General features: G+C 40.0%; 1 protein-coding gene across 7 annotated transcripts in view; it reads right to left on the reverse strand.

Moving 5' to 3' along the window:
- The window catches only part of TLK2 (tousled like kinase 2), a 43,736-nt gene that overhangs the window by 16,697 nt on the left and 7,079 nt on the right, over positions 1-19,960 (reverse strand). For 5 of the 7 annotated variants that reach the window (XM_062595625.1, XM_062595624.1, XM_062595629.1 and 2 more), the window contains 10 exons: positions 15,843-15,914; positions 13,250-13,319; positions 12,120-12,163; positions 10,927-11,022; positions 8,016-8,183; positions 7,345-7,440; positions 4,392-4,484; positions 3,294-3,404; positions 1,775-1,911; positions 213-365 (listed from right to left, as the gene is read on the reverse strand). In XM_062595625.1, the coding sequence (XP_062451609.1) occupies positions 213-365; positions 1,775-1,911; positions 3,294-3,404; positions 4,392-4,484; positions 7,345-7,440; positions 8,016-8,183; positions 10,927-11,022; positions 12,120-12,163; positions 13,250-13,319; positions 15,843-15,914 (1,040 nt within the window). The remainder of the gene's footprint in view (positions 1-212; positions 366-1,774; positions 1,912-3,293; positions 3,405-4,391; positions 4,485-7,344; positions 7,441-8,015; positions 8,184-10,926; positions 11,023-12,119; positions 12,164-13,249; positions 13,320-15,842; positions 15,915-19,960) is intronic. The other 2 variants (XM_062595630.1, XM_062595631.1) reach the window with 2 other exon arrangements.

Consider the following 19,960-nt stretch of genomic DNA (forward strand, 5'->3'; position numbering starts at 1 on the left):
TGGACTCAGTAATGATCCCAGTTTTACAGCAAAAAAAAAAACTATTTAGAACTGCAGCAAATGTTCCTGAATGCCAGGCTAATTCCACAATATTCATCTGTGCATGGAACGAAGCCTAGATGCAAGGGCAGGATTCCATTTCCCAGCAGATATTTTGTCCTCTAATCAAAACATAAAGCTTTGTAATGCACTGAGAAGGTCACACAACGTACGTTTCATTTTCTGCTCCATTGGTCTTGTTCTTGCGCTGCTTCTGCTCATTGCTTGCTGGAGGTGTCTGTCCCATTGCAGGTGGCTTCCGTTTCGCTAACATTTTTCGTTGCCTTTCTATTTCTTCCCGCTGGGAATTTATCCTTTCCTGTTGCCTGGAAAAAAGGAGGCAGAAAAGACATGAAGCAGAGAACTAACGAGATGTACTTAGTTGTCTTCAGCGTCTGCTCTTAACAAATTAAAGCAATGAATTTCAAATCAGTTGTAAGATTAGTAACTAAATGTTTTTGTACAGAAAAGTGGGCTGTGCCAAACACTACAACCCACAGTTTTTAAATGTATTTTACATAAAAGTGGATTCTTCTCCTGGCCCACAGAAACCTTTTAGTAAGCAAAAGGTTTTATTCATGCAAAGGATATCCCCAAAACAAGGAGCTTGTAACCTCAAGGAAAACCCACACATCCACAGTAAGTCCTAGCTTTCCACAAACTTTCCTAGAAGTCTCTATTCTGAATCTGAGACTTTCCTGTCAAAACCATTCCTGAAGCCTGGCACTGTCTGGGAAAGGATCCTTCTTCTTCAGAGGTCCAGTTAAACTATCCTTAGTTCTCTAAAATGTTAACTAATACTATTCCAAATTTCACTAAGAAAACAGTCTCTCCTCCAAGAAAGGATATTTTAAAACTGCCTAGTTATTTTATAGTGATAGAAATACTCTTTGAGATTTTTAATGTAAATGACTTGAGAATTTACATACTTAATTCACTTTTTAAAAAGGGACTGAGATTGCAGCTGAAGTTTTTTTTTTCCACCTCTTAAAGCACAAACTAAGGAAAAATTATAAAATCCTTAATCTGTACTTAACAAGAGCTGCAACTCCATACCAGACTACAGGGAAGCAATCTGATTGTAAGAGACCATACATAGCTCAAGCATGCAATTAATTTGCAGAGTCCTACTTTAAAGGTCTAGGCCAGGTGGGAATTCACTGGATATTTCCATTAACATCCTGCATAAAAGGGTCTCTGATCTTCATTTCCAGGTATCTGCAGCCCCTTTGATCACTGTTGCCAGGAGGCAAAAAAAGTAGTGTGTTTTCTCTTTTAAGCTTCTCTACTTAGCATCTACTTAAAAAAAAAAAAAAAAAAAAAAAAAAAAAAGCAGCTAAATAGCTTTCTTTGACTAATATATGCAGTTATGCAAATCAAATTGATTGATTCAAGATACATGTGGGAATTCAGTCCCTCTCTCCACCCTAGGCAGTGCACAGCCAGCTAGGTACACTAAGAACACCCAACAGGGCAGTCTACTCTTTTCTAACCCAGAGGCCAACTCAGACAACTTAATTCCAGTTTTAAGTCTCTGGAGTTCTGAATTGAACTGCATTTCTCACTTCGACACTAGCAGATTCCCCATTGCTATAAACTGCCACCGGCCAAGTACCTAACTGACCCTTTCATACATCATTCACACCATTCTCATGTTTTGACATGCAAGGTACCACACACGACGGCTTAGTTTTTCCTTGTCTGCCTCTGAAGGTAAAGGTAACTCTGTGCTCACTTGATGAGGTTCTGGAAAGCATAGCCATCCGTCCACTGCTCAGTGAAAGACGCGCCATGCCGCACCGTAGTGAAGTGACCTAGCCTCAATCGATCCTGCATGCTCTTATCTCGGCATGCCATCTTCTCCTGTTTTGACTGAAAACAAAATAAAACAGATGTTAAAATATAAGCCACAAATTAGCAGCTGAGGGCTATGCCATGTTTTAAATTACTACCAACTCTTATCACCATTCATTGTTCCAGTACTGCTGACCTGAAACCCAGCTGAAAAATCACCTATCACATCATCAATAGTGTTTCACACTGGCCTGATAGATGTTTGCTTGACAGCTCCTTTTCCGTGACATTTCAGTCTCACCTTTCCTTCCCTGTTATTGCTGGTGAAGCTCACCCATTCTATCAAGACTTGAATTCAATACAGCAGTTAGATTAAAGATATCCCTTCATTTCAATAGTTTAGCTAGACTCCAGGTTGGGCTCTGATCAGGCCTTTATTCACTCACAGGAAGTGAGGGAAGAAAAATGCACCTTGAATCAATGTTAAGACTAAGATACGGTGATCAGCCAGCTCAATCCTAGACAAGCACCACTCCCAGAAGTGATAAAACCTTGATTAGGTCACTAACTCACATTAAAAAATGGTGGTGATGTCTGACAATATTTCCTGTAAGTGAAAGGTTTCAAAGGCCTCAGATGAGTGTAGCAAAGCTTCAGTCAGTCAGGATTAAAGATGAACCACAGCTCCTCATGGAAGTTACACACCACTTGTCTGAATGTCAGGTCTACATAATACTTAGCTCCAAGTTACAAATACTCACAGAAAGAGGAGCCCCACTTAGCCGAGAACAATCAGCTCTACGGCAAAACAAGTCAAACAGACAGTGCGTACTGACCAGTACCCTCGTATTTTCGCCCATCCAGTGCCCACAAACAATAGATGTAATTGGTCAACAGGTGAAAGAGCAATCAAAAACCCACACTCTTTAATCACCAGGAAATCTTTCCACGCTGAAGCAGGCTGGAAGCTGGTAAACAGCAGCACAGCACTTTCCCAGCATCTTAGAACAACATGTCTAAGTGTGCTAAACAAAGCAACACTCTCCATTCTGCAATTCAGAAGAGAAGGTTTAAAGCATTTGCCTATGCCATGGAGCACATCTGGCAATTTCACTGCACAATGTGATACTGCTCTAATATTGCCAGAGCTGGACAATGTTGCTTTTCAGGTAAATGAGTTTCCTAATCAAGTTACATCTGTTGCATCTAGAGCTCAGACTATTTCACTTAAGCAAAAGAGATCACTCTGAGACCATCAAAACTGACCAGCCTAAAATATTCTGAACTCTTTCAGTATAAAGGTACGTTCCTATTTGCAGAGAAGTAATCCATAATAGAATTCCAGTTCTGTTTTTATCACTAAAGCAATAGGATCAAGTTTTCACTGCTCAAAAGAGGAAGGAATGTGTTTTCAAGCACATGGACTGTGTCTGCAGAAATGTGGAAAGCCTCCTGCTCACCTTTTCTATTAGAAGCTTCTTGCTCATCGTTACACATCTGTTCAACCGCTCTTTGTACTTCTCCAGCATCTTTTGCTGCTCATCAATCTGCCGTCTCAGATCACAGTTGGCCTAAAAGCGAACAGAAAGGACAAATCTTTAAGCCAAAAGATAGCCAAATCAAGCATTATGCAGCAAGAAATTTCTCCAGTTAGCTGTAGGCATCAGGCTAAAAAAAAAGCAAACCAGCAGGACAGACAAAATACTAGGTTCCTCTTATCAAAACTTCCAAGTCAAGCTCTACAATCTTTAGCCCATTCAAATCTTAATACTGCTCCAGAACAGCAAAGTGCTATCATCCCACTTTACAGATGAGGAACTAAAGTACCAAAAAAACCTAAGCACATGGACAAAGAATTTTGTAAGAGTTATGACCTTGCTATAGCTACCAAGTCCCAAAATAACTTAACAGCCACTACAGTATCCTCCCTTTTCAGCCACAACTAGCTGGCAGAGGAAAGGGGCATGGTGACTCCCTTTGCACCATCAGTTAAGTTCTTGTCTGAGGCATTGTCCATCAGCCCTACTAACAGACATTGCTCCTGGTAACAGGTACTGTTTTTAAGATCATCACAGCATTAAGCAGCATTGAATGTGAAATGTTTTCATTAATGAAAGGTTACATTTAACCACTCCCCTCCAATCAGTATTTTTTGCAAATAATTCTGATAGGAAACATGTTAGGTTAGCTTAAGAAACACCCAACAATTGTGCAACAGACCAAAGAAAGGCCATCACCACTGCTGAGGAATGCAAATACCAGAGCTGAAGCTTAGCTACAGCAATGAGTCTACACTGTATAGCCACACAGTTACTACTGCGCATCTTGCGGATTCAAGCAGGCCAAGATACGGTATCTACATCCCTACTGCAGTTAGCTTACAATTCAAGACAATTCTCCTATTTGCAAGAGTTGCCTGAATTTGTTTTACCTTAGGAGTGTCCATTCTACAAATGTTATAGTATAGAAAACCCCGCTCTGCAGCCTACTTGGCACATACATTCTAGGTAGCTTTAAATAGCATGCTTTAGAAGAGCTGTCCCATTTTAGATACTTACTCTTAATAAGTCATCTATCCTCCCCTCCTTCTTCTCCAAGTCAGAGTTCTTACTGTTTTCTAGTGCAGATATTTTTTCCATTGTGAGGTCAGACTGTAGAGAAAAAAAAATCACGGTAAGTAACATGTTTAAAAAAAAAAAACCCCCACAGCTCATAACATCAGTCTGTAGCCCTCTCTGATCTGAATAGTTTGCTCTAACGAGGACCCAATCCCCTGTATCCAAGAAGTCCAGGGAAGGACTTGCTCCCTTCTTCATTTGGCTGGCACACTCAGCTGGCACAAAGACCTAAAAGTCTACTCTGGGCAACACAAACTGTTAACATGCAACATACAGCAACATCTCTCTCATCCTGCACATTTTGGCTTTATTGCAGAGTTCCACCCAGTCCTTGATGGTCTCTGACACACAATATCCTTTCCTGCAGTGCAAAATAGTTTGTATAAGAAAGCCTTTGGAAAGAAACCCAGTCCCCCGGTCCCTAAGTTGCATCATCAAATTTATGAGACCTTCAAGGTGCATAGACAACCACCTGTTAGACAAAAGACATCAGCTGCAGGCTTTGAGGCCAGAAGATGCAGGTTCTCATTTTAGAATATGGTAACAGACTAGCAGCAAAAGCACTAGGTGCAAACCTTTATTTCTGACTAACTGATGTATTAGTACTGATGTACTAGGCAGAATGGGAGTTTTACAATTCTTGAGTGAAACCTATTTGGAAAAATATTACAAGGTACAACCTGTAATACCACATTTCAAATACCTTCACCCAGTGCAGTGAGAGTTATACCTGTGAGGAAAAGTCAGAAGACACGTACACTATCCTCTCGAGAAATAAGCATGTTTCAAACTCAGAATTCCAATTAATGGTGAAGGGTGAGAGGAAGAAGTTAGGGTGTACATGAACATAACATCTAAAAACCAAGTCATCACATGGGAAATCTCACTCCACGGTTGCATATACAGAGTTTGTATTTATGGCTAGCAAGCAACTATCTTTCTTCTGAGAAGGGACCTTGGTTCTGATCAGAGACTTACCTGCCGAGTTGCTACCTAACAGTTCTCCAAATTTCAGCTTTGCCTGGAAACTAACACCATGAAATAAGAGAAAAAGTTGGCAGACTGAACTCTGTTGCTACTCTACATACCTCCAATACAGCAAAGAGCAAAAAGAATCCCTGTCAGCACTGCACATCAAGCAAGATGAGCCTGAATTCCAAAAGACAAAGAGGAGGCCGGGGAAGGTCACCTCACTTGTGCCTTCATTTGGTTTATGCTTCCTGGCAGCCTACAGAGGAAGCACTTGTGACAAAAACTCTTGTCACTGAAGGCAACAAAAAGGCTGTCTGTTGAAAAACTAGGCTGCATGCACTCAGCCAAGCAGGAGGATTCTTTAGCAAGTGACTGTTACATCCATTTGTTAAATGCACAAAAACGTTCGTACTCCATGAGATGAAGTCACGCTGCAGGATGTGTGCTTTTTACATTCATGGAGATTTCATCACAACTCATCTTGCCTCAGAACATTTAGAGGGCCTTAGCACCGTCTGAAAATGTTAAGGACATCACACTCAAACCGACTTACTTTTGGCATTGTCAAAAGTGATTCAAACTGGGAATCACTGAAGATACTTCTTTTTCCCTATGAACTCCAACTAGGTTGGGAAGGGGAAAGAAAGAGAATGTATACATGTCCTCATCACATGTCTTTATCACATAGACAAACATCCACCTGGAGTCTTTATTCTTATGCAAGTATCTAGTTCTCTGGAGCATACCATGAAGCTGAACACTGGTAGAAAGCATGCTTACATAGTGTGTCACCCTTTTCAAGAAAGATTGACTCCATGGGTGTGCTACGAGCAGGAGAGAATAAACCATCTTGCTCACCCCAACTGGGATTACTGTTATCAACAGTAGTGTTGTGACAGCAGAGAGAAATCTGAAAGGTATTCCTGGAAGTTCTTGAGGCATGGCACCCTTCTAGCACAAGATTTCTCCACATACTGGCAAGACATAAGAATCTTCTTCAACAGACAAACCAGGACTTGGACAATACAGACAACAAATGTGACCCCAGTGACTTGACAAAGCCCAGAGTTTAGCTAGTAATGTCCCCAGAGATACAGTTGCTGTTTTTCTTGCGCAAAGAACTTGTACCATCTGCTGGGGAAATAGAGAATGAACTTCCCCCATAATCATCTCTGACACAGACTGATGTGAGAAAACGACTGACAAAACTGACAGTTTAAAAAGCACTCAAGGGAGAGTCAGAGAAGTTGGGGATGAAAAAAAAGATTAAAAGCAGACTCAGAAGAGCAAGGTGCATTCCAGATGAAGCTGAATGCCTTCATAAACAACAGATGAAGACAACACAGCCAAAAGTAAATCTTGCCATAAAAATCACAAGACAACTGGTAACAGATTAAAGGGCACCAAAAAGACAGTGATACAGTCAAAAGAGGTACTCCTCTTCTTGACTCTAGCTCAGACTACAGATATTTGTACTATAAGCAGTGTGAACACACCCATGATCCAGCTTGAAAGGAAACATGAGTGATCATTATAACCACTTCCATTCACGTCTTCTGTTATAAGGAGAGGAAGAACATTCAGGATACAAACCAAGTGCGATGGACAGAGCTATCCAAGGTATTCTTCTCATGAAGATACCCTCATGCAGCCAAAGAACTGCCCACATTACTCGCACAGAAAAGCCTCAGTAACAGATTAAGCAAGCTCCAACAGCAGCAACAGAAAAGTATCCTTTACAGGATAAAGAACAGAGTTCAGAGCCATTCCCTTCAACCAGTAGGGTTGCAGACTGAGTTCCAATTACTATTCTCTTCATTGGAAACACTATGTCTACTACAAGTGGCATCCTATGGTGTGGAAGACAAACTAGATTGAGTTTATATCTCACATTCAAGAGACATTGTCTAGTGAGCTATACCTGTGACTGTTTGTGCTGGATGGAAATCTGTTTTTGGGAAGTGCAGGAATGCTCAGTGTTCCCTGATCCTGTAGAAGATGGGCTGCCTTGCTGGGCCTGCAAAAGAAAGTTAATGTATTGTTATATGCCCCTTGATAAGACTGTGAGCGCCCACGCAGATACACTTATCTTGCATGGGAGGTGCAGTCTGGCCTTCATAGGATACTTTTACAGTAAGATTTAAGAATGCTTTAGAGATTTAGTTCATTAAAGCAAATGAGAGTTTCTTTCAAGAAGTCTGGCCCAATCTGCTAGAAGACAAAGATTTTTAAAAACCTAATATAATTCACGTCAGCTGAGATTAAGCTAAGCCAAAACAAACAGTTCTCAAAGCAAGACTGTACTCTATTCATTTGCTCTTCTGCATCTATCAGTTTAGCCTCTCAGATGCTATTACTTTGGTCTACACAACATTTTGAATAGTTAACTTAAACCTCATATCATTTTATTAAACAAAGCGTGGGACCTAGAACTCTTTGCAAGGAAGATGAACTTACCATAAGATGGTAGACTTGATCATCAATAAACCAGGCTGCACTTGAACCACTGTTTTTGAGCTGAAAAGTTTCAAATGTCCCATCCCTTAGCTAGAAACATCCCCTGGGATTCAAATCTTTTTCAGAGCTGCTCACCGAGACAAAAGTAAAACAGAGGCCACCTCCCCTCTGTGCCAGCTGCTCATTCTCTAGCCGCTGTTTCGCCAGCATCACCGACATCAGCGTTGGCAGAGCAGAGTGTTCCTCCTGCGGTTCCTTTGCTGTAGTGCCGTCTACCCCATACAGCGGCTGCTCCACTCGCCGCTGTAACACAGTCAAAAAAAATACAATGAACTTTTTTCCCCTAAGTGATTCTCTGGCTCTGCCAAAACTGTTGTCCGCGAAGCAGCAGCTCAGGAATGGGCAGGCAGCATGGTGAGGATCTGATAACTCAAACAGGACTCCTGGAGTGATCATTCCAATGGCAGACATCAAAAACAAGATGAAGTTAACAGTAAGAAAAAAAAGGTAGCAAATGAATATACAGGACAAAATTCCTTGCACTTGCCTTTCCTTTGCAACTGCATGTATTTTGGAGCCAGGGGGGCAAAACAAGTTGGAGATGCAGAGTTCTTAGTACATTGTGACTCTAATCAATGCATTCAAAGTTAAAATATTTGACTTTAAGGACTCATTTTAAAACAGCCAATGTCACAATAGATTTGGTTACTTGGCCAAGTAAATTGAGTCACAATTGCTCAATGGTGGCAGCCTAGCCACATTTAGGACCCAGGTTACCATTTAGGTAACCTTATTTTTGCCAGAAAATCAGGGACCACTCTCCTGCAAGGTAAATACTAATGTTTTACCAAAAACTTTAAGAGATGGATAGCATCCAAAAGATCCAGCTACTTCCTTGTGCAGTAAACTCATTTTCCAACTATGTTACAGGAATTGTGTTCAATAACAGCAAGAATCATCTGAGCTGCACTGACTACAAAACTCAGAACCCCTTTGTCCTTACTTTAACACCCAGCCCATCACCCCCCACAATTTGGCAGTCTGGGTAATATTCATCTTACTCTTCCCAAGCTGCAGCCACAGGCCAAGCATATGCAACATAGAAAGTAAACAGTAAAGTCAGGGTTCAGTTTTTCTTAAAACCTAAGCTGTGACATGAACCATATTTTCTGGCTAACACTAGAAATGTCAAGAGCGTACTTTCTTCCCCAACAGAACGCCTGTATACTGCAGTGACCTTGCAAGAGTCTGAAGGCTGACCTGTAGTTCTCTTCTACTCAAAGGAGAAGCAAAGCAATTCAAATCAGTCAAGAGATTTGAAGAAAAGTAGCAACATCCTGAAGATGCTACAATTCCCCTGCAAGTTCTGACTGCAGAAAGTACAACACAGCTTAGTTCATCGGTTTGGAGAAGGTCTGTTTCACTGTTAAAGACATTTTAACGCTCTGCTCTCTTCCTAGACCATACTAATCTCTATAACGGATAAGACACTCAAATATTTAACTCCGATTTTTACTGCTTCCCCTCCCTTATTTTTGGACTTGTCTCAAACTCTTGATATTCAGTTTGTAAGAGGAGGACTGATCCTGCAAATGCACATAGTTTCCATTACGAATATGCAAATGGTAAAAGTTGAGCTGCAAGAGTAAAGGACAGAAAGAAGATAAGAAAAAAAGAATACCTGCATAAGGAAAGAGACAAACTGATCCAGCTGAAACTAGCTGTAACATCAGTCTTGACTTCATGAGACACGTTCTGCCCAAACCTTTACCTACTCAATTCACAGAATTGCTAAAGAAGCAAACCAAGGACAGAATCAACTATAGTCCCATTATAAACACTTGAAGGACATGCTATCCACTGGAATAAAGAACTGTCCCAAATACCTCACTCATCTGCAACATTGAGATGTTTTTTCTTTCATTAACTTCTTTTTAAGGAAGAGTATTAGTGAATTAGTGTAAGGCAGGGGAAGGGTCATTCAATTAACCATTTATTTTAGTTTTTACACACATCAAAAAATATCTAGAAGCACATGTAAAGCTCTCCCTTAAAGCACCATAAAGCTTCTAAAATATAGTTAACACATACTGGATTCTGAGCAGAACATTCAGTGTAGGGATTTAGTTCAGTACACATTCAGGAACTGTGCAAAGGTCTCTTCAGAATAATGTAATCAGTAAAGACTTTGCATCTGGTTTTGGAATACTAACCTTTCCCATAATGCTCTACACTCCTGTAACACTCAACAAATGCTGACAAATTTTAGAGGTACAGGCAATGTTCAAAAGTAGAGATCAAACACTAGAGACTTCAAACATTGCTTAACTCGTTTAAAGAAATCTTTTTAGCTGCTTTGTGCTAGAAGGGCTTAAAAATACAGATTATTTGTTCACATTCCGATCTTGCAGAAATGCTCAGATAGCAAAATGAATTGCTGTAACGAAAAAAAAAAAAAAAAAAAGTGCCAATGTGCATATACACACATCTCTCTGGAAATTTTTGCTAATAGTCCTCACAAGTCACATACACATAGGCATGATGTAAAAAATCTTCCCAATATAATAATTATGGTATGTATGCTTTTCAGTAGTCCCAAAGGGCTCAATCAAGATCAGCATATCATTGTACTAGTGCTTTTCAAACATACAATATAGTCCAATTCCATAGAAAAACAAGAGCTGCTGTAGAGTACAAGACAATCAAACAGCAAATATATGTTGCTATTCCTAATAAAAGGTGCAGCTAATAACTGTAACCACAGTTAAGAATGTTTATATGAGTATCTGAGCTTAAAGAATGCAAGATCATTTACTACTGGACTAACAACTGTTTCAGGGTCTTAGATGCCTGGCTTTGCTGCCACAACCCCGTATTAGATTTAAAAAATTCACATACATAAACATAAAAATCAGGAACAAGTCATCAAATCACTCACCAAGAGAACCTTCTTTGCTGTTCAGAATCTTTTACTACCTGTCTGAAGCACAGTCATCAGTCTAGTCAATGACATGCCACAAGCACTGTCTCCAGGGAAAATACTTACCGGTAAGGGATTGGATAAGGAATGCTGTGGTGAAGATCTGGCAACAGGCGGTACGCTTCTGCCAGGACTGGTTCCTGGGCCACTTCCCCCAGCAAACTGGCCAAAATAAAGTATTTGATCATCAGTAACTCCAGAGATACTATATTTAAGCAAATTTAATAGAGAAAGAAGCAACATATTAAGATTAAAAATGAAGTCTTACAGGCCCTAGGGACCCATTTAAACAATCTGAAGACACTGCAAGAGAAAAAACTTGAAATGTCAATGCACTACTTGAAAAGAAAAAAAAAAAAAAAAAAGCACTGATGAGCAATGGTGATCACCACAACAGAAAAGTAGGTGCTTCAGATAGCTAAATATTCACATTTGCATTAAGTACATTTTTCATTTTAAGACCAAACACATGCTTGGAGACAAACCAATCACCAACTGTAGAGAATTACGAAGCCCATCCACTGCACACGGATATATTTAATTATTTGCCATGGACTGGGGAGAGGTGTACACCTTCCATTGAAGCCTCTGTACTAGTCACCATCAAAGATGGGATACATAGGCAGCTGGACTACTGTTCTAATTGGTAAGGAAATGCCTATGCTCCTGCACAGTACATCGCATTTACCAAAAACTGAAGACGGAGCTCTAGTTTGTGCAGATTTTAAAAAAGGACTTCAGAGATTATACATACAATAAAATAATACTGATCTTTAGAGTGTCCACCACTGTTCTGGGGTCTGCATTTCAAGTGTGGTCACAGCCTCTCATAGCAAGCTACCTCTATACAGAGAATTCTTTAAACAACTTCTTATTCAAATCGACAGGACTTTGTAGGTACATTCCGTTGTAACATTGGATCTTTATCAAAATAGGTCTGCACAAAATATCCTCATCTGAGATCTAGGCTCCAATGGAAATCAACCTCAAATCTAATCTGTACTCTTTTATAAAAATGGTAGATCAACTGTTGGAGGTAAAAAAAAAAAAAAAAAAGTTGATTTTGAAACCAACTTCCAAAAATCCCAGATTCTCCACCTAAGCAAATTCAGATATACAGGTTATCACTGTCAGCTTCTGGCCTGAGGCTCTGACTTAACATGATGGATAAACAATGTAAGTTACATTAAACTTCCACCCACAGAAAGATTTTGTATATATGGATTAAAACAGATTTTTCAGAAAAATGAGGCACTTACCTCAAAATAATCACTAATTTTATGTCCTCTAGGAGTGCCTTTTCCTAAAAAGGAAAAACAAGGAATAAAATAAAACACTGTATTTTTAAGTGCAGAAATCACGATGCCATTACGAAAAAAATCACTCCTTTCCACATATAAAGCTGCAAAATCTGTTGTAACATCTGTTCTGCTCAGTGGAAGACTGCCCCAAGGTGAGACCTCTTGTGCTGTAGTTTGGTGGCTTTACAGTTGATGGTTTAAATAACTCAATCCCATCAAACAGCATTTGCAGTCACAAAAACTTAATGCTTAAAGTACTTTTAAGTACTTAAAAAAACCACCTGGTGTCACAGAACATTGCATAGGTTCTCCAGAATTTCCTTCAAGTTAAAGACAGAGCAAAGGGTACTTTTACTCATTTGCCTTTACGTAAATTACTGCATGGTAGATCTCTCACAAGCCTTCCTTTAACAGTTAGATAATAGCAGCGGCTTAATACCAGCTCATTAAAACTTAGTCTTTTCCCCCTTATTATATTATTTTGTTTGCAGGACTGCTTTTACAACAATCCTTATCATTTTCTTGTAGAAGAATAAAAAAAAATAAAATAAAAAAAAATCTGTTCCTATGCCCCTTTGCTAGAGAATCTGAACTTGAATTAAAAGACCAAAAAGACCAAAACACTATGAGCTTTTCTTAGTACATTAAGACAGCACTGCCCGCCTTACGCTTGAGTACAGTTTGTTCTCTAACTATTTGTAATGGTGAGAATCCACTCTAACAAGGAAGACGTAAGTCTCAAAAAGCAAGAAAGAGACAGTACAGCCTGTATTTTGAAGTCTGGCTGCTGTATATCTAGTGACATGGGACCAAAACAGCACTTCAGAGAAGCCACATTAAACCTTTGGGCAGTCTGTCCCATAAAAATGCAATAGTTTGTGCAAATAAGCTGAAGACAAGTGTTTTCCTGCCAATGAGGATAACAAGGCTCCCAGAAGAGAACTCCACCATCATGGAGTAGTTTATAACAAGCTGCCTGACACGCCCTTGAGAAGAGCCATTAGTTTCCTAGGACACTGACTGTGCAAAACGTGTACAAATTACCGACCGTTCAGAAATCCTGCAGCAGGGTCAGGAGAATGGATTACCTTGACTGGTTTCATATGCATCTGCTTTCCTTTTTCTATTCCGCTGGTCATTCTGTTTTTTCTCAGGAGTCTGTTAAACAATACTTCAAAATTAACATTTCTGCAGTTATTCCAAGATTTAAAGAAAATACCAAAACACAATAATCTACTCCATATCCCCGGTGGCCATTTCATTTCTCTCGTGCATTTGTTTCTACTGCTGGTACTTAAAGAAACAATAGCTCTCAAATAGCTTCTACCTTCAGATCTATGCACTGCAGAAAGGAGAGAACAAGGTTAGCAATGAGATTGTTTTCTTCCTATTTCAAATGCTGCAAGCCAGCCTCCATAGCCCAGTTACCTCACATGGTTAGCAGAGCAAGTGCAAACACTTATGAAAACTGCATAGGCTCTTTCAGGGTGGTCACAGTACCAGTACAAAGGTGGCTGAGAACAAGCCCAAATGACAGGCAAATGTCTTCATATTTGAGCAGAGACATTCAAACTTGCAGTCCACTAGCTACTCGCAGTCTATCAGGACAATTCATCTTGCCTGCAGCTCTGCTCTCTCCTAAAGCCCTTTGCAGGCGGTTACAAGAACTGTCCTGTCCACTGGCGCACATCTGCAACCTTACACAAAGAAAGGGCAGAGATTCCCAGTAAAGATGGCAGCCAGAAGAAAGCCACCACAGACTGAGTAATTCACTTGGACTTCAGTCTGCTTTTCATCTGCTCTCAAGAAAGTCAAGGGCTGGCTGCATCTACTGCTTCTGTGAGCAACCAGAGATCTGAGGAGCAGCCTACCACCAAACAGCGATATATTTATGCACATGCAGAATCAGAGCACAGGTGGGAAGCTGATGTCTCCAAAAGTGGCAGGCCTATCTGTCTGTACAAGGCTAACAAGTCTAGATATGTGAGAGTGCAGCCAGCCCTTGCATGGTGCTTTCCCTGACACCAGGGTCACTTATGTGACCTAGCCTGCTGTAAGCATTAGGAAGCACTACATCAAAAACAGCTAACTGAGGTTGCTGGAAGGAAGGAAAAATACCTTGTCATTTCTATCATCACCATCATTTAAAACATCTTTTATTCCAAAGGAGCCCCAATAGTTTCCAAGCTATATGCTTTAAAATCGCTTCAGACACCACTAAACTGTAGCCCAGGGGCAGGAAGAAAACCACAGTGTGCAAAACACAACATGGGGGGAGGGAAAGCCATGGCCAGAAAGTCTGTGGTAAACCTAAGTTTCATGCTCTTTAGAAACCAAAGTCCAAAGTACCCTGTTCAAAGATCTCTGCCAAAAGACTAGCGCACAGTAAGCACAGAAATCAATCTACCTCCTTTAATAGGATAAAAAGGACAAAGCTGCCACAGCCAAAATCTAAACCTGGCTGCGTCCCCAGGGGATGCTGAATGCCTTCAGCCCCATGTTACCAGTTGGGCAATCACTGATATTATTTTGGTAAAAGGATGGAGGGGGATGTTGAGACAAAGGCAGCTATTGTGTCCACAAAGTACTTTCTAGAATGAAGAGACTGAGAACTCCATAACTATCTACAGACTGACCGGTACCAGTTGCTGTATGTGCCAAAGTCAGTGAAACAGTCTTCCCAATCCTTACTAAAAAACAACTCACGAACAACGTTGGAGCGACAGTAACACCACTGCCTTCATTAGGGCTTCAATGGAATTGCAAGCATTTACGTAAGATTCAGTTTAAGTTGCTTTTCTATTCACATACTTGCACAACAAAATTATATACAAGATCTCTGCCATGGATTGAAAAGCAAGGAATGGTAGATTTAATTAAGTCAGCTTGGTTAATTTAAATCACTTCACAGAAGATGATAAAAAAATAAGTAAATCAAGACTTAACACTCAGTCTTCCACTACTAGCAATAGAGTACAAACTATCACGTTCTTGAAGAACTAAATTTCACCACACATCTCATATCACTACTGCCATGCATTACAGGGAGGTATGATCCAAAACTTACCTGATAATGGGTAGAAAGTTCTTTAGCACGAAAAGGCATTTAAGTTTCAGGTGTTGCTTCATTAACAGAGATTTTTAAAGCAAAATGCAACTCTGCAATTCATGTTGCTGCTTTAGTAAGTGTTTTTAAATAGTTAATCCTAAGGCTGTGAGATTAAACAGGGACAAAGCATCAATTTTCACCTCCCCACACTTCCACAAAGCAGTTTATAAGAGTGCTCAGCTTTGTACAGATTCTGCAAATTCACATATTTGATAGTAAGGCAAACTTTTCCATTAAGGCTCTCTGGCTTTTTATCTGGCCAAAACTGTATCCAAAACCAGCAAATAAATCACAGTGCAGCAGAAAACATTTTCAGAAGCCGAGCTGCATGAATGCTATGTTTTTGGGCTTGGGTAATATCCATCTGTTACAGCAGGAAGCTTCAGGAACGATGTTCTTGCAGTATGCTCTGAAGGGTGTAGGATTTAGATGAAGACTGGATTCTTCCATTACGCTCTTTCATGCCCTGACCAAATTATATCACCCACTCTCACACAGTTCTTTCTAAACTTTGTGAGTTCAATCATGCCTAATTTAAACCCAATTACAATTAAGGATTTGTGCCTGCTTACCTCCAATTCTTTATCACTCAGAGAACCCACGCTGCACAAGCTCTGGTTGGAAGACTCACTATTTAATGGACCCTAGTGAAAAACAAGCAGAAATTGTTAGAAACTACTTCCATGCAAGGCAGAAGTGTCCTATACAACACTGCATCTCTGGGCTAGCTACACTGCTCTATCATGCAGATACAGCAGCAGCATGGGTCAAATGCCTAGACACACGATGGGGAACTAAAAAAAAACTTCAGAAATCATTTGGAGCAAGACAAAAGTCGAGCTGCCAGTTGGACAGTCTTTTCCCAATATACTGATCCAGTCTTTGCAATGATATTTCAGTACCAATTCAGATGCTATCTGTCATATTTAACCATACACCCCAAAAGCAAAGGCAACATTCATAAAGAATTAAGACGGTCAGCTTGAGAAGAAAACTTCTGATTTGGTGGGTAGCAGTTCAAAGTTCAGCTCTTCAGGCAACCATCTGCTTGACCCTGGGCTAAGAATTTAGAGGCATCTTCCATGTGGCAAGGCAGCTATTACTGCTACCAGGTGCTGGCAGTACAACCGATTTTCTTTTTTTTTAATGCATTTTTTAGCACAAGGAAAATGAACAAGTGACAGTTGTTATGGGTGACAGCTTTACTACTGTTAACACAAGACAGAATCTCTCTCACTAGGCTATCTTATGCATCCATGACTGACCTACCACTACAGCAGTTGCTCCTAACAAGCTAAAGTGCAAAATGAAGAGACTAGAATAGATTTACAGAAACAGTATCTGGTTACCTGGAAAGGCCTAGCTTCATCTTTGCACGCTCTACCAGGTACACACCTCCATTTTTAAGCATCAAAGTATTTTTATAAGTTATTTCTTCAAATCTATTTCAAATCTGTTCTTTTAAAAGAAAAGGAGTGAATCATGCAAAGTCACTGTGTTAGCCTAGTGCTCTGACACAAAATCTCCTCCCACAGACCTAACTCAGGCAATCTAGACTAATTTGACAAAAATACAAAAACACGATTCACAAGTATTGATTGAATGTATTAACAGGAAGAACGACATGATAAAGCCACCTCTCCATTAATAACTTGTGAGCATCTTCTTCCAAAGATTTATTCTATTTTAGCATTCTTATTTTTGCAGTAACCACTTCCCACCCACAAATCTTTCCTCAGTGCTAAGTTATTTCTCATTGTGCACTTGAATGGAAGACTTATGGGTGGGTAGGTGGGGGACAAGCCTAAACACCACAGAAAAATCCCACAGTTGATTAGTTTTGAGGGTAGCAGTTCTCCTTTCCCTATTTAAGGCAACATCACCATCAAATTAAACTCATGACACAACCTAGCGATTGCTACCCTCACCCCAGTTCAAAGCAACTGTTCACAAAATGCAAAGCTTTAGCTCATACTGCCTGTTTTGCACTTTTAGTGCTAAGTACCAAATTTGTTTCTCCTAAACAGAGGCTTAATCACTTCAAGAAAACAAACAAACAAAAAGAACCAAACCAACCAATCTCCCCCCCACCCCAATCAGTTCAGCAGCTCAAGAAGCTAAACATTTATTTTTAAAAGGGAATCCTAAATTACTTAAATTTTGCAGATGTTATTCTTTAGGCCATACCTCTTACCCTTTCAACTCATCACAGAAATAGCTCAAGGATTAGAAAGACGCTTTACCCACTCTTCCCTCATCAACGTAACTGCTTAAAATCTAGTTGTCTTAAAAAAAGAAAAATGATGAAGTTTGACAAATATTATAGGTCCAACTTTTTTTTTCTTCTTTTTTAATGTAAGAGATTTATTGCTTGGCCAACAGGACTTAACACAGCAAAAGTGTCAACATGAACCTTAACTACAGCCAGATGAAGGCCTCATTGATAATAAACCTAACAGATTTTATGTCAAGTGGTGACAGAAGGTTAAGCTTTTCACCCATGTAAAAAGCTTGTTTATAAACCACCCAAATGCTGTCCTCTAAAATCCTTCATTTCCTCCCGTGAGCTCAAACCTCAGCAGCATGTTCAAGACATTAATCTCCAGTGCATGTGTGAAAGCTTTCTTAGCTGTAGGACCATCTCAACAACGGAGCACTCGTTGGCCCCCTCCGGACAGCTTGGGGCTCTGTCATGATAAAGATGAAAGCGAAAGTTGTCTCCACATTTGTTACAATCTCACCGCCTCCATTTTGCACAAGGATAGCAAGCGACAGGAACAGCTGCTTCCAAAATGCCACATTGGAGCTTTTCAGGAACACTGCGGTTGAAAGGATATTACAGTGGCTTAATAAAGGCCCATATTTCACCCAATTGTCCTACATTCCAGGACAGCCTAGAGAAATAAGTTGGCGAGGCCACCTGTAGTTAAAAAAGACCCTAAGATTTCTTCAGAAATACAGTTTTATCCTCTGCAATGCTAAAAATCCACTCAATCTGCATTAGAATGTAAAGTTCTAGGAAAATGCACAACAAAATTCACAACCTTGGTCTTATTTCCAGTACCATAACCACCTGCACTAAATATTTCACACGGGAAATTTACAGCTAGAGAGGAATTTGTATCAGATTAATTTTTTTGCAGCTGCAAAAGAGCAATTCAGTTCTGATCACAGATTCACAAAGAGTAAATACACTGTTTTCACTTCAGTTTAAAGCTTCTTCTACAAACAAAACTAAGAAAAGTATTAAATTGACCTCAAGGCAGTAGTAGAATGGGTGAGAAGGAATTAACAACTTAGTTATGGAATCAGAAAGAGAAGAACAGCTTGTCAGTTGCCTACAAATCTAGCAAATTCACTGTAGATAAACACATGCCATGATACTGTGAACAAACGCAAGGTTAATACTTTGCGGACCAGTTTTGATCCATTTCCACCAAGGTGAGTTTTCCTTTCCCTCGATTACCCTCAAGGGGAGCTTTACTGTAAACTGAAGTATTACAATAAAGTATTAGTCCTATTTTAAAAGCAAGGAGTTGAAGGACCTTGTTCACATCAAAAAAAGCTAGCAAAAAAGTATCATTTTGAGGTATGTCTACCATCCAAGCGCAAGTTGTTCATTAGAACATGCTGAAATCTAAGCAATAAAGGTGCGATACCTAGGAGGTTTAAGGAGCACAGACCAGTCCTCAGCTGTACCTCGTCTCATGAAATTATGTAACATAAAGAACATTAAGTTCTCCTGATCACCCAGCCAGGTGTTTACAGCTTCACACATAACATTGTAGATGAACTGCAGGTTTACACAAAGGGTACAGGAGAAACTATACATCTGAAAGTCCCCTCCTCAACTATGTGCATATTTGTGCAGGTGTATATAACCCTCCACCTCTGATTTGTATTTTATCATTCTTGACTGTTTAACTCAGCAACAGACATAAGGATGAATGTCCAGTACTTAATTTAGCACACCATTTTAAGTGGTCATAACACACGAAGAATTAAAAGAATGAACCTGAATTTCAAAAAAAGCAAGTAAGGACTGTCAAAGAATACCAGCTTGAGACTATTGCTTGGGAAGTAGTAGCAGGGAATAACAATCACGCAATTAGCTCATGCTCCAAGAAGAGCTCATCAATTTTGCTCCTGAAGAAGTCACCTGCATCGGCATGTGGCTCTGCTAGCACAGACTACTTTGGGATGATACTGCACTACTCTGACAGCACTCCCAATCCACTCATTCAGTATACCCTATCAAGAAAAGTCTTGATGGGGTCCAGCACAAAATTTGCAATATATGGGTCACCTGAAATAAGCCCATAGTTTCTTCAGAGTTTACCAAATGGAAGCATAAGAACAGCACACATTTCTGCCTCCCCAAGGAATTTCTTTGAGAGAAGCTGACATGTACTTTTTCCTTGTGATTCATCTGATCAACTGCCGCTTCCAAGTCAGTGGTCTACCTTGCACAACAAAACCTCCTTGCTGAAAGCTGATGCAAGAATGGTAGATACTGCTAAGACTAACTCAAAGGCAAGAATTTAGTCACATTTGCTTGCACAAGCTGGATAGTCATTTCTCTTTGCAAAAGCCATGGAAAGCACCACACACAAGGAAGAGTGGCTAAAATATCGATAAAAGCACTTAACCCGGTAATAACTCTCATCTGATCCTCCATAATGTTAGTCTG

Source organism: Rhea pennata, chromosome 26 (genome assembly GCF_028389875.1).
Source record: "Rhea pennata isolate bPtePen1 chromosome 26, bPtePen1.pri, whole genome shotgun sequence".
NCBI classification, from domain to species: domain Eukaryota; kingdom Metazoa; phylum Chordata; class Aves; order Rheiformes; family Rheidae; genus Rhea; species Rhea pennata.